The 13,406-nt window shown below is 34.4% G+C and overlaps 1 protein-coding gene across 4 annotated transcripts in view; it reads right to left on the reverse strand.

Annotated features, from left to right (window-relative positions):
• RASA2 (RAS p21 protein activator 2) overlaps nucleotides 1-13,406 on the reverse strand; it is a 117,904-nt gene that overhangs the window by 66,659 nt on the left and 37,839 nt on the right. For all 4 annotated transcript variants that reach the window (XM_073803752.1, XM_019934280.3, XM_019934281.3 and 1 more), the window contains 2 exons: nucleotides 12,556-12,650; nucleotides 2,981-3,057 (listed from right to left, as the gene is read on the reverse strand). In XM_073803752.1, coding sequence (XP_073659853.1) covers nucleotides 2,981-3,057; nucleotides 12,556-12,650 — 172 coding nt within the window. The remainder of the gene's footprint in view (nucleotides 1-2,980; nucleotides 3,058-12,555; nucleotides 12,651-13,406) is intronic.

Raw genomic sequence — 13,406 nt, forward strand, 5'->3', positions numbered from 1 at the left:
CAGGAATCAAGAAAAAAATCAAGACATTTTCAGATGAAGAAAAACTAAAAGAATGTGTCACCAGTAGGCCTATCCTAAAAAAAATGGTAAGAGGAAATTCTCTAAACATAAAGACAGTGATAAAAGAAGGGATCCTGAAATGACAGGAAGGAAAGAATATGGAAAGAGCAAAAATATGAGTAAATACAATAGACTAGAATTCTCTTCTTTTCTAAATTGTGTTAATAACTGAAAGAAAAATTATAACACTTTGATGTGGTTTTCACTGTTGCACAGGAAATACTTAATACAATTATATTACAAATGGTGGAGGATTAAAAGGTAAGGTTTCTACATTTTATTCTAACCGCTAAAATGTCAACACCAGTAGACTATAAGTTACACATGTACAATGTAATACCTAAAGCAACCACTAAAAACACTATACAAAGAGATACACTATAGATTAAAAAAACACTATAGATAAATCAAAATGTAATCCTAAACAATGTTCAAGTAACTCACAGGAAAAAGAAAATAGAGGGGACAGAAAACAAAAAATAAAATGGTGGATTTAAGCCTAACATATCCATAATTATAAGTAAATGTATAAATTCACTAAATAAAAGACAGAAATTGGCAAAATAGATTTTAAAAAGTGACACAACTATATTCAATCTTTAAGAAACTTGTGCACAACTGGCTGGATCTGAGTGGAAAAAAGCCAGTCTCAGAAAGTCACAAACTATGAAGAGTCCATTTACACAGGATTTTTGAAATGACAAAATTTTAGATACGGAGACAGATTAGAGGTTGCAAAAGATTAGGGATGGGGGTGGGGAAGGAGTGGGTGTGACTATAAAGGGGTAGCATGAGGGAAATATTTACAGTGATAAAATAGTTTTGTATCTTGATTGTGGTGGTGGTTACACAAATCTACACATGTGATAAAATGATACCCTGTCACTATACAATGTCAATTTTCTGGTTTTTATACTGTTAGTTATAGTTATGTAAGATGTAACCACTGAAGGAAACTAAGTGAAGAGTACACAGGACCTCTCTGCACTTTGCAATTTCTTGCAAATCTATGATTATCTCAAAATTAAAAAAAAAAAAAATCAAACTGCCAGAGTTCAAATCCAGGCTCTACTCTCCCTGTACGAACCTGGGCTTATTTAACCAATCTGTGCTTCGTTTTATCATCTGTAAAACGAGGACAACAGTATCTACCAAGTTATGGCAAGAAACAAAGAAAATAATACCTAAAAAAGGATGAACTCCTGATACATAATGTGGATGAATCTCAAAAGCATGCTTAGTAGAAGACACAAGAGACTATATATTATATAGATCGGTTCATATGACATTTTGGAAAAGACAAAAACTATAAGGAGAGAAATCAGATCATGGTTGCCTAGAGCTGGATATAAAGAGAGGGGACTGAACACATCTCTGAGTAATGCCTTTTGGTATAGTTTTGACTTTTGAAGTCATCCTGATATTCTACATATTCAGTAAAATAAAAGTAAACCAACAAGGATGGGGGAAAACAACATTAAACTAAATGCAAACCAAATCAATCCAATTAACTGTATTTCAAATGTACAACATAACTGAACTGAGCAGGGCAGAGAGTAATCCAAATGCTTTCACTATATGCTCTCAGTCTAGGGGAAAAAACTGTAAACAAATCCTGTTTTTAGTAGGTAAATCCAAACTGAGGAACATGTGAAAAAACAACTGGCCTGTATTCTTCAAAAATCTCACCTCCATGAAAGACAAAGAATAGCTAAAAGTACAGGTTAAGGAGATCAGAGACATGAGAACTGAATGTAATACATAATCTTGAACTGTATCCTTCTTGGAGAGAAAAAATGTGTCTTAAAGGACATTATTGGAACAGTTGACAAAAGTGAAATATTGTAACTGTAGATTAAAGTATTGAAATATAAAAACTACAGATTATACTTTTATTGTAACAATGTTAAATTTCCTGAATTTGATAACTGTACTAAAGTACATTTAAATATTATATTTAAGAGAATATCCCTTTTCTTAGGAAATACACACGGATATATTAAGGATTATAATATGTGCAACCTTCTTTAAAAGAGTTCAGAAAAAATTAACTGAGTAATATTATATATAGTATTTTATGTATATATATAAGCACATAAATATCAATATGTATATTTATATAAAGAGAGAATACCTCAAAGGATCTGGGGTGTTCATAATTAGGAGAATAAACCATAGCCTGGAGCAGCAGTAGGAGAGTAATATTGACCCTACTCCCTGACCCTACTCCCTGGCTCTAAGGTACATGGGTATGGTGGAATACATAGCCTCAGATTGAGAAGGCAGTAGAGGAAACAGTACTTCAGGGGATATTCACGTATCAGTTAAGACAGAGAGAGAACATTCAGAAGTCAGGGATATCCCATTGTTTGTTGACAACACAGAGGAAGGGTTTGGGTGAGAGGGAAAAGGTGGAGGATTAGGCTGAAACAGATTTCCAGAACAGTTAGAAGATTTGAATCGGGGTGATAAAAATAAGTTGAGAGAAAAGAGGAAAAAAGGAATTCAAAGTAGGTGAGAATCAATACTGGTAATCTCAAGGTACACATTTAGTTTTAGCCCCAAGGTCCCTAATGCTCTGCTGTGCTGTATCTAGAGTTTCTAGAGGCCCTCTACTGGGAAGCTTTTCCAACTCATAGCTGCTTGCTGGTTAGACACATTTATCTGTGATCCTACATCTATCATGTAACACACATTAAATAAATACTGGTTGAATGAATTAATGACTCATCATATGTAATCTGAGTAGACTAGATGTGAGAAAATAAAGTGGAAAACAAATTAATAAAGGAATGGCATAGCAGAGTTCATTTCTGAAAAAAGTTTCTAAAGTATTTAAAATAAGGAGTTGGCTTAAAATTCAAAGAATACAAAATGGAGAATTATATCTAGTTGACTTTGGTAAAAGAAATATGCTTACTGTACAACAAGCTGCTGGCACACAGTTCCATTTTCTGTTATCAGTTCATTCAGTTTTAATTCAAGGTGAACTTTACCCTATAATGAAAAAAAAATTACAAACTGAGAAGTCTATTTTACAGATAAAATATTAATTAAAGGTATGTACTTTTTCAAATGGTAGCCATAATATTTAGTTATTCACTAACTAAATACTAGTGATCCTTAGCACATGGCTTTGTCTCCATTAAGTACTTGTTAAATGACTAATAACCAACAATGTAGATCAAAATCTGAAAAATAAGCAGTCAAATGCTTATATCACACGTGGTATTAAATTTAAGAATTTTATGCCCAGTTCAACAAATATTTATCTCAATTATCATGAATCAAAAAGAAAGACAAAACTTACATTTTAGGAAATTTTGAATTTAGCAAATTACAAGATGTAGAATGCTTTTTCCAGAGAAGATAATAAGTATAGAGACAAGTATCATTAAAAGACAGAGAAATCATACAATTCTAAAACAATAAAACTAAGTTAAAGCTAGTAAGATTCAATTTGCCAACACTTACTTTTCTCAAATAATTAAGATTTATGGAATATCTACTACATTTTAGGAGGCACTGTGGGAGTGGGTAGGAATCCAAAGAAGTATAAAACAAAGTCACTGCTTATAAGAACTCACAATCTAGTTGGGCAGACAATAAATAAGAGATAACAATATATGGCCAAGAGCACTGATGAAAAAATGGGATACTGAAAATGAAAATAAAGGACTACTTTCTTAAACAGCCATTAATAAATGGATTTTTAAAAAATTCAGTAGTGTAAGTTTAAAGCAAACTATCAACTTCTCAAGAAACAAAGGCTTAGGAACAATATAATCTAGAGCTTGATATTTCTACCCTGCCACTGGTGATGAGCAATTCTAAACTGGCTATCAGCAATTCTGAACTGGTTAAGAATCAGTGTTGGATTACCTCCATCCAGCTGACAAGACAAACTGCCACATTGCCAACTGGAGATTTCAGGGGTGTGATATCCAGGGACTACTGATATAAGTTATTTCATCAGAGATAGGAAAGTTTATTATCTAGTCACTGTTCCTCTTTGGAACAACCCCTTTCAGACACACACAGAAATCTAACCTGAATCAGCCTTTTTTTTTTTTTTTTACGGTACGCGGGCCTCTCACTGTTGTGGCCTCTCCCGTTGTGGAGCACAGGCTCTGGACACGCAGGCTCAGCAGCCATGGCTCACGGGCCCAGCCGCTCCGTGGCATGTGGGATCTTCCCGGACCGGGGCACAAACCCGTGTCCCCTGCATCGGCAGGCGGACTCTCAACCACTGTGCCACCAAGGAAGCCCAATCAGCCTATTTTTAATCGGCATATTTTATACAAGAGTGACTCTGAGGTCCACTAACTACAAATCTCAGCGTTAGACAGATGAGCAATAAACACTGATGGATCTCAACACAAAAGTCTGCATGAGAAAGCTAAGCTCTAAAACACAAAGGCAATAGCTGTCATAAAATTAGCAGTTAGGTGGAACTGGAACTATATCTAGCCAACCTTCCACTAAAAATCTAGACACAAATATTTATAAAACCATACATAATTTATAAAATAGGTCTTTCATTAGTCCAGCATTTAATAATCACAACCCCTACTATTCAAGAGTGACCTCAAGAAGGTTCATGATAGGTAGTAATTTATAGTATTACTCAACCAGAATTTTGAATCATATTTGCTGTCACACCAGCATCTGTGTCACTTGACAAATGAGTGAGCCTAGCCAACTGCACCAACATTTACATCTCAAAGCAGTTGTACCATTTTAACATGTATGTATTTTATGGTAGAAACTGTATACTAACAAGGCACTCCCAACTGTTTCTCAGGAAATGTCTAGGATCTAATCTATTTTTAAAACAATACAAACAATATAGAATAGGAAAAAAGTATAATAATTTCATTCACAACTAAAAATCACAGCACTGTATCAACTCAAGACTAGAAATCAGAAGATATTTAATGGGGTTCTCCCAGGAATCATTATCAGAGTCAGAGCCTACCTAATATGTTCATTACTCCCGCTGGCTGTTAAACAGAACATTCCTTTGGCATTAGTCAACAATAACGTAATTACGTATTAACCTGGTCAAGAAAAGAGTGGGGAGAGAACAAGCAGACACAAGACACATACTATAAGGGTGGAACACTAAAATTAAAAAGCATTATGAGTTAAATTAAGGAAATTATAATTTCTAAACTATAAAACACTACCTCATTATATACTTTAACATGGAAATATATACATGATACTTAGTAGAAGGAACAAGTCACAAGAGGGTGTATAATACAATATTAATTTATAAAAATAAAACATACTATATATATTACTATATAAAATTACTACAACGCTATCTACCAAAACATTGATAGAACTTATCTTTGGTTGGTAGGATTTCAAATTGTTTTCTTTTTGTTCATCTAGATTTTGTAAGTTTCTACTACCATTGTGTTTTGCTTTCTAATGAAGTAAAAGGAACAAGAAATTTTAAAAATTATTTGAAGCTACTTTTTAGTGTTAGAAACCCAAATTTGAAAACATTTAAGAAAAATTTAGTATTCCTTACTATGTTCACATGACAGTTCAGTTTACTTGCATTTGTCACCATTTTATAGATTTAGATTGTAGCAAAACTAGTTTATTTGTGGGGTAGGGAGGAGAGTTCAGCAAAACATTTCCTAGTTTCCCTTGAAGCCAGGGATAGTGGCTAAGGATAGCCATAAGATACAGTTCTGGCCAATGAGATATAAACAGACGTTGCCGGTAGAGCATCCAAAGAAGCTTATTGAAAAGGACTCCCTAACTTCAGCAGTGGCTTGAGAGGCTGGAAAGCTTACTCAAAACTTTCCACAATCTCACACTGGGCATGATAAAAATGGGAGCCCAGGGCCCACCAAGATAGAGTGGCTCTCATAAACACCCAGGCTTTCTGTTGGAACCTTTAAAGGCCTATGCTTGAGTACAAAGGGTGAACAACGTAGATCGGCCTTTACAAAGAGTAAAACCTAGCCTGGAATCAGCCAAATCCCTAACTGGATTAAAGTGATCGGTTTCCAGCCTAACCACATGCCAAAAGCTAAAGTAAATCTTTCCTGGAGGAAGAAAAAAATATCATCCAGAGTTTCAAGTTATCTCTAAAATAGCTCATATTTCAATGTCCAGCATTCCATCAAAAATTACAAAGCATGCCCTAAGACCACACACCAACCCACCCCCTGCAAACACAAAAACCAAAAAATCAAAAACTGACAAAGAGCAGATTCACAGGAGACACAGATGTTGGAGTTAACGGACAGATTTTTCTTTTTTTGAAATAGAAAACAAAATGAAAAACTCAGCAAATACCTGTAAAGTATAAAATATGTCAAATGAAAAATTTAGAATTAAACAATAAAATAACCAAAATGAACATGTATTTAACAGATTAGCCACAGCTGAAAAGAGGATTGGTGAAATAGGAGACAGGTTAGTCAGAGAGGGAGAGAGTATAAGAGACATATGAGACATAGTAAAATGGTCTATTATTCACGTAACTGAAGTCCCAGAAGAGAGGAAAAAGAACGAACAGGGGAAAAAAAAAGCTGAAGAGATAATTGCCTGGAATTTTCCTAAACTGACAAAAGACATCAAGGCACAGTAATCAAGAGACCCTAGGAACACCCAAGTAGGATAAAAAGAAAATCACACGTAGGTGCAGCCTAGTAAAACTGATGAAAACAAAATATAAAGAGAAAATCCTAAGGTAACTAAAAAAATACAGGGACATTACTTACAAAGAGGTAACTGTAAGATGCTGACAAGGAACTATATTTGGTGATAAACATGCAATGTGATTGGTCCACAACAGCTTTCTTATTATCCAACCTCCTAGGGGAGGTTCAGTGACAAAATAGTGACAAAATTTAAAAATAAATCAGATACTTAAAGGGTATTATTCTATATATATTTCATACCACTAATTATATTAGGTTGATATAAGCAATTATATCACATTAGTTTGTATTAGGCAGCATATTTAGGAACTTATTACTGTCTGAAGGTTTATATTCTAACTTTATTTCAGTTACTGCTACAAAAATTTCACACAGAAAAATCTGTGATTATTTTAATTTTACAGTAATGTATAGTCTTGGTACCATTTAGAAGATATTATGTGAATTTCTGCATACAATTTGGGAAATTCAAATGAATATAGTTATTTGGGCAAAACACAATGCACGCACTTAAAAACTTCCTGAGTCTAAACATTTTTTGTTTTATCAACATTAATAAATTAATTTAAACGACAATTAAATTAAATTTTAACAACCATTCCACAGAACTCAAGTATATTTCAACTGATGAAAATTTTTCTTCATATGAAGGAAACTTCTAGATTTCTGATGGATGCTTTTATATATAGTAATTAATTCTATAAATCATTTTGGACACGACTGCCTATCTGATGAAAAAATAAAGGTTTTACTTAATACCTTCTGTTTATGGATGGATTTGTTTTCTCTTTAAAGAAGTATTTATTATGATCTAGAATGGCTCATTCCTTTATTATTTCATGTTTATAAATTTACAAATGAAGTTTTTAAGATACCTTTATACTCATTATGTCTTAATTGAGCATGTAAAAAAACCCCTTGATTTATGCATTATTAGCTATAATCTTTGGATTTTTTTAAAATGCTTGCTTGTTTTAAACAAGGGCAGAGGCCATATTACCACCCCACACACACCAAAAAAAACACAACCTGTAAAACAATCAACAACTTATGGCAGGATCCAGAAATTCAAGATAAGCCTGTTGGTAAAAAGACTTATTAACTAAGTAATTACATCAAAAGGATGTGATTGATTGATATTGCATCTGGATTCACTGCTTGTACAAGCTGTGTGAGACAAACACCCTTAATTAATGAGAGCACCAACTTCTCCATAAGACAGATTTGGTTTAATCAGTCTTATATAAAAGCATACTTTTTATCATAGTACCTAAAAAATAAAGAAAGGAAAAATACTTAGTTATTGTGAGCTCCAGGACCAAACAGCTAAAAGCATGGCTGCAGATGACCTAAGCCAAAAGAAGATTTATAGGAAGGGGCACCGATACAACTCATATTAACTTCGTTTATGTGGCAAAGAATACAGAGAAAGAACACCAAGTGAAATAGGATGATAACCAGGACCACAAACTTAAGGAAGGAAATGCTTTGAAAAAGAGGGAGCAGTCAACAGTATCAAAAGTTGCTGAAAGACCATGTAAGAGGAGGACTAAAAAATGTCCACTAGACTTAACACAGTGTCATGCGTAACATTATTGAGAGCTGTCTACGCTCTCCCTCCAACCCACTGTGGGGTTTGAAGGCAGATTAGAGTGGGTTGAGAAAAGAATAGTTCAAGCCACAGGGGAACGCTGCAAAACAAAACAAAAAGAAAAGGAAAAAAAAGTGTAGCAAAACACACTCATGAAATATTATTAATACTGTCTTGAATGTTTGAAAAGAAAACTGAAAACAATTAACATTAACAGCAATAATAAAGCATCTGGGAAACAATTCAAGGTAAGAGGTTAGTGTTCTTAGCAATTTTTGAACTGTTTTGGTATAAAACCCATCTTATTACTATGGAATCCTTTCATCTGAGGGCTAAATTATGTTTCTACATGTTACTTCCCTAGAACTTTAGAACTGAAGGGAATCCTATATACTGAAGTTCTCATGTCACAGTTGAAGATCCTCAGACAACAATAATTTAGCAACTCTTTTGGGTACAAATGCCAATTAGAGCTAGGAAATCAAACATCTCCTCTGAAGTAGAGATACCAATCATTTCCTCTACCTAAATCCCTTTCTTAGGGGACAATGCCCCAAAACTTTAATCTCCAATCATATCAAATTAGACTGCAGTGGGCATGTGACCCAAGTCTGCCAAATTTTCTCTCTAAATTGTGGCAGAGAACTGAGTCAGACCTTAAGAGGGTGAGGGGGCTGTATGCTCAAGTAGGCTCAAAGATGGATGTGGCATTTTTTAGCTGTCAACAAGAAATTAGAGTGGATTTATAGAGAGAAGCAGAAGGGAGAGATATGTTAGTCTCATAAGACATACGAAAAGAATACCATGGAATCTCATCATTAAACAACGTTTTTCTTCTTTCCCCTTCATTTTGCAAAGTGAATAGTTATTAAAATTAGAGCAGGGGCTTCTCTGGTGGCACAGTGGCTGGGAGTCTGCCTGTCAATGCAGGGGACACGGGTTCGGGCCCTGGTCTGGGAAGATCCCACATGCCTCGGAGCGGCTGGGCCCGTGGGCCACAACTACTGAGTCTGCGCTCTAGAGCCCACGAGCCACAACTACTGAGTCCGTGTGCCACAACTACTGAAGCCCACGCGCCTAGAACCTGTGCTCTGCAACGAGAGGCCCCCGCAATGAGAGGCCTGCACATCGCAGCAAGGAGTGGTCCCTGCTCACCACAACCAGAGAGGAGTCTGCGCCCAGCAATGAGAACCCAACACAGCCAAAAAAAAAAAAAAAATTAGAGTGAAAAATAGAGAGAAAACATTAACTATTCACTTTACAAAATAAAAGGGAAAGAAGAAAAAGACTATTTAAACAGTGAGCACTTATACTCAAGGAGCACAATGAGCACATGAGTAGGGAGAAAGGAATCAGTGGGTCTCAATCCTATGTGCCTCCTGCAGTACCTACTGCTGTGTTGAGAAGTCTACACTTTAAAGATACAGTATGTATTTTTCATTCACCGTGGTGCTAAATGCAAGCCAGCTATTTTATGTGGTGGTCAACCAAAAACAAACAAACCACCCATTATTTTAGTTTACTTTATGAGAAATTAAAGTCTTTTCAAAAATAATTCTATGCGAACTGTATCTAGTCTATTATATTATAGTAAGAAACCTGATCTCCACTTAGGATGCAGCTCCCATGTAAATGCCTGACAACTTTCTAGCTCTCACTGGCCATGCTGAAATTCTTGTAATTATACTCCAAGGAGCTTCCCAGGAACTTTCTAATGTCCCTCCCTTTTTCTTTGAGCTAATTTGGGTAAGCGTCTGTGCCTTATACTCAGATTTTCCTAAGTGATTCTCTTAATAATCTATGTTGAAGCCTTTTTATGACCAACAGTACAGAATAGTGAAAGGTAGTAAAACACTGTGGTTAGGAGTTTTAGAATCAGACATGCTCTTTATGGGAATGATGGTTCCATCACTTAATAGTTTTGTGACTTTGCAGATGTCATTTAACCTCTATGAATCCATTTTCCACATCTACAAAATAGAGGTAATGCTACCTACACCTCATAATGCTAATCTGAAGATTAAGTCAGATAAAATATATTAAATCCTTAGTACTGTGCTAGATATATGCTGTTCTAATTACTAATAGTAATTATTAAATTCCTGCTGAACTCAATCTGTCTCACAGCTTTCTCCTATGGCTCCATCAACTGCTCTTACTTCCATGATATTTTAATGAAATTTTATAAAACTTATGCAAGTGAACAAATTCATTAACAAAATAGGATTTGTATGAATCAGGCTGCTTTTCTAACTTTTTTAGACTCACGAGGTTGATTTAATATTCCTAGATCAGCTTTGGAGCGAAACAATATTCCCAATGTACCAGATTAATGTGGTAATAAGTGTCATGCACCCCCTCCCATCCCCTTAAGTATTCTTCCTTCTAAAGTTTATTTTAAATAGTGAGTAGATCTTACAGATCAACTATCATTTAAGACAAAAGAACTGTAAAGGTTAAAAACTCATGGTTATGAAAATAATTCGTAGCAAATAAAAAATGTCATGATATCTAACGGTTAAATGCTGTTTGCAGATTTTTGTGTTTCAGCCATGAGTTTTATACATACAATCAAATAAAAAGCCTGTTACCCAGTACTGATCTCTAATACCATCTCCAGTAATTATATAAAGAGTATTCTATAGAAATTTCTAACTTTGGAGAGTTGGGTCCCTTAAATCCTTTAGCAAGTAACACTGGCCACAAGAAGAAGAATGGACTTTAATAAACTACATCTTAAAATAATCCTCAAACTTCATTTTAGACCAAATTCTCAAAGCCTTTTCTTATCTTTCTTTTTTGTTAAAACTATTAAAAAGAAAAACTAGCACTTCAAAACTTTCATGTCTGCCTTTTGGTAAAGGCGTATTAGGGAAATGGACACCTGACTGACTGGTGGTAAACAGACATTTTACATTTGTATAACTATCAACAGCTTTCAAAATACTCTTAAAGGTATTTCATTTAATTCTCACAATCATATGAGTCAACATGGCAACTTTCATTCCCATTTTATAGAAATAAAATTCAGGGTCAGTAAAATAACCACATATGAAAATTAGGACCTCAATTTTTAGACTTCTACTTTAAAACCCTTTCCACTTCATCACATTGCCTTTCACCTGGATCATTTACCATACAGTATAACTGGGATAAGAATAAAAGTTATTGTCAAATGGAAAGAAAAGAACATTAAAATGGGGTAGGGTGGAAAAACAGGAGAAGTTTCAATTATATTTTATACTTAAGAAGGGGTCTTAGCAAACAAATACTTAATTTTTTGAGAATTTAATCAAACAGAATGCTTGAGAGGTTATGAGGAAACAGACACAGGCACTTTATTTGCAAATACCTGTGGGGGTGTGTGCAGTACTTTTTTCTTACCTAAAACTTCTGTTTGAGTCATAGTGGCAAATTATAACTTTTTAGAGAAGAAGAATTCTGCTTGCAGTTATGCCCTTGGGAAATGGTTTCACAATCCTTATCATATTTTATAAATAAATAGGGTTACAAAAAAAGGATTCCCTTTAGATAGAAATAATTTCTAAGAGTAACTCAGACTTTTGAGAAACAAATACAAAAGTTAAGCTACATGGCTAAACATACATCTTTATTCACACACAGAATCTTTAAGATCTCTTATTTTGGCAAGAGGAAAGAAGAGCTTTAAAATAATTAATGATACCCTTTGAAATAAAAAGAAAGATGAACAAAAGGAAGGGTAGGTATGGGAATGAAAGCTCTGCATGGTGGGCTCAGGCATGGTTTGAATGAATAACATTTTCCCAAGTCTAGTGTATTAGAGAGTAAAGAGAGCATCCTGGTCAGAACAGATGAAATAAATCACAGACTTCTAAGGATTCTCCTCAGAATTAATAAAATATATCTTTTCCATTAAAACCGTTTCCCCATCTAAAAAAGTTAGTAATTTGCTACTGTGACCCAAATAAAAGAACTATGGAAGGAAAAAAAATGTCCTCCTAACATAACCCCCCCAAACACATACGCGTGCACATACACGTACATTATCCTTGATTTCATGTGGCGAGGCATTTCCTTCCAGTTATATGTTACTCAGAGGTCTATAATATTTGGTGCCAGAATTTAAAATAAGGTATGATAAGCTCTCTCTAAATGAACTAGTATAATTAGTTCGTTTTACACTTATTTTCTGTGTGTGACAATCTCTTCCATCACTTAATCCTTAATATTTACCTGAACCTCTGAATTGGAATCAATAGGCTGTAGTGAAAACCAAGTTTCTCTGCCACTGTGGTTACACAAGTCTTCTTTTTTGATGGCTACTTTTCCTGTAAGAAATAAGTAAAACAATGAGGAAACATATTATATATAACCATTAGCACTGTTACATATAATACTTTGTAGAAAACATTTAAAAATAATTTGTATCTGTTGATATCAAAAAATCCATTTTTATAAAGCGTTTTTCTATATCCTAAAAAATGAAAATGTGCCTCATTTCCCTCTACCCATTGGCAGACCCTTCTCTGGGCCATTTTGAATTAGGGGTTTAGACCAAAACTCAGTTGTATTTATATGCAACTGCGTTTTCAATGTACAATGATAGTGCAAACTAATCCTCTCAACTCCTTAACACTATGAATAAACCATATGTTCTGTCTGAGCAGACATATTTGCATTTAATAAGAGTTTATAAGCTCTAATTAAGAGAACAGAAAAACAGTATCATATGGTCACTAATAATTTTGAAAACTGACTTGAAATTATGGGATTAAAACAATTTTATTAAAAATTTGCTTTATCAAAACACTGTAAACACTGCTTATGCTGCTTCAATGCATACACACACACAAAAAAAATCAAAGCAGTTCCCTAAAGAGTTTCTACGTCTCAGAGACAGATACAGTACAATGAACAAAGAAGTATGAGAGGAAGAAACAGAAATGTTCTTATTATAATGAAGTATTTGCCATGTTGGTACAAAGCATTTCCTTCCTCAATTCAAGTTTTAAGAAGTAGACATAGTTTTGCATATGACCGACAATTTGTTCCAATATTCAACACAAAAGCTTCAACAAAGGATA

This window comes from Tursiops truncatus, chromosome 4, assembly GCF_011762595.2.
Source record: "Tursiops truncatus isolate mTurTru1 chromosome 4, mTurTru1.mat.Y, whole genome shotgun sequence".
NCBI lineage: Eukaryota > Metazoa > Chordata > Mammalia > Artiodactyla > Delphinidae > Tursiops > Tursiops truncatus.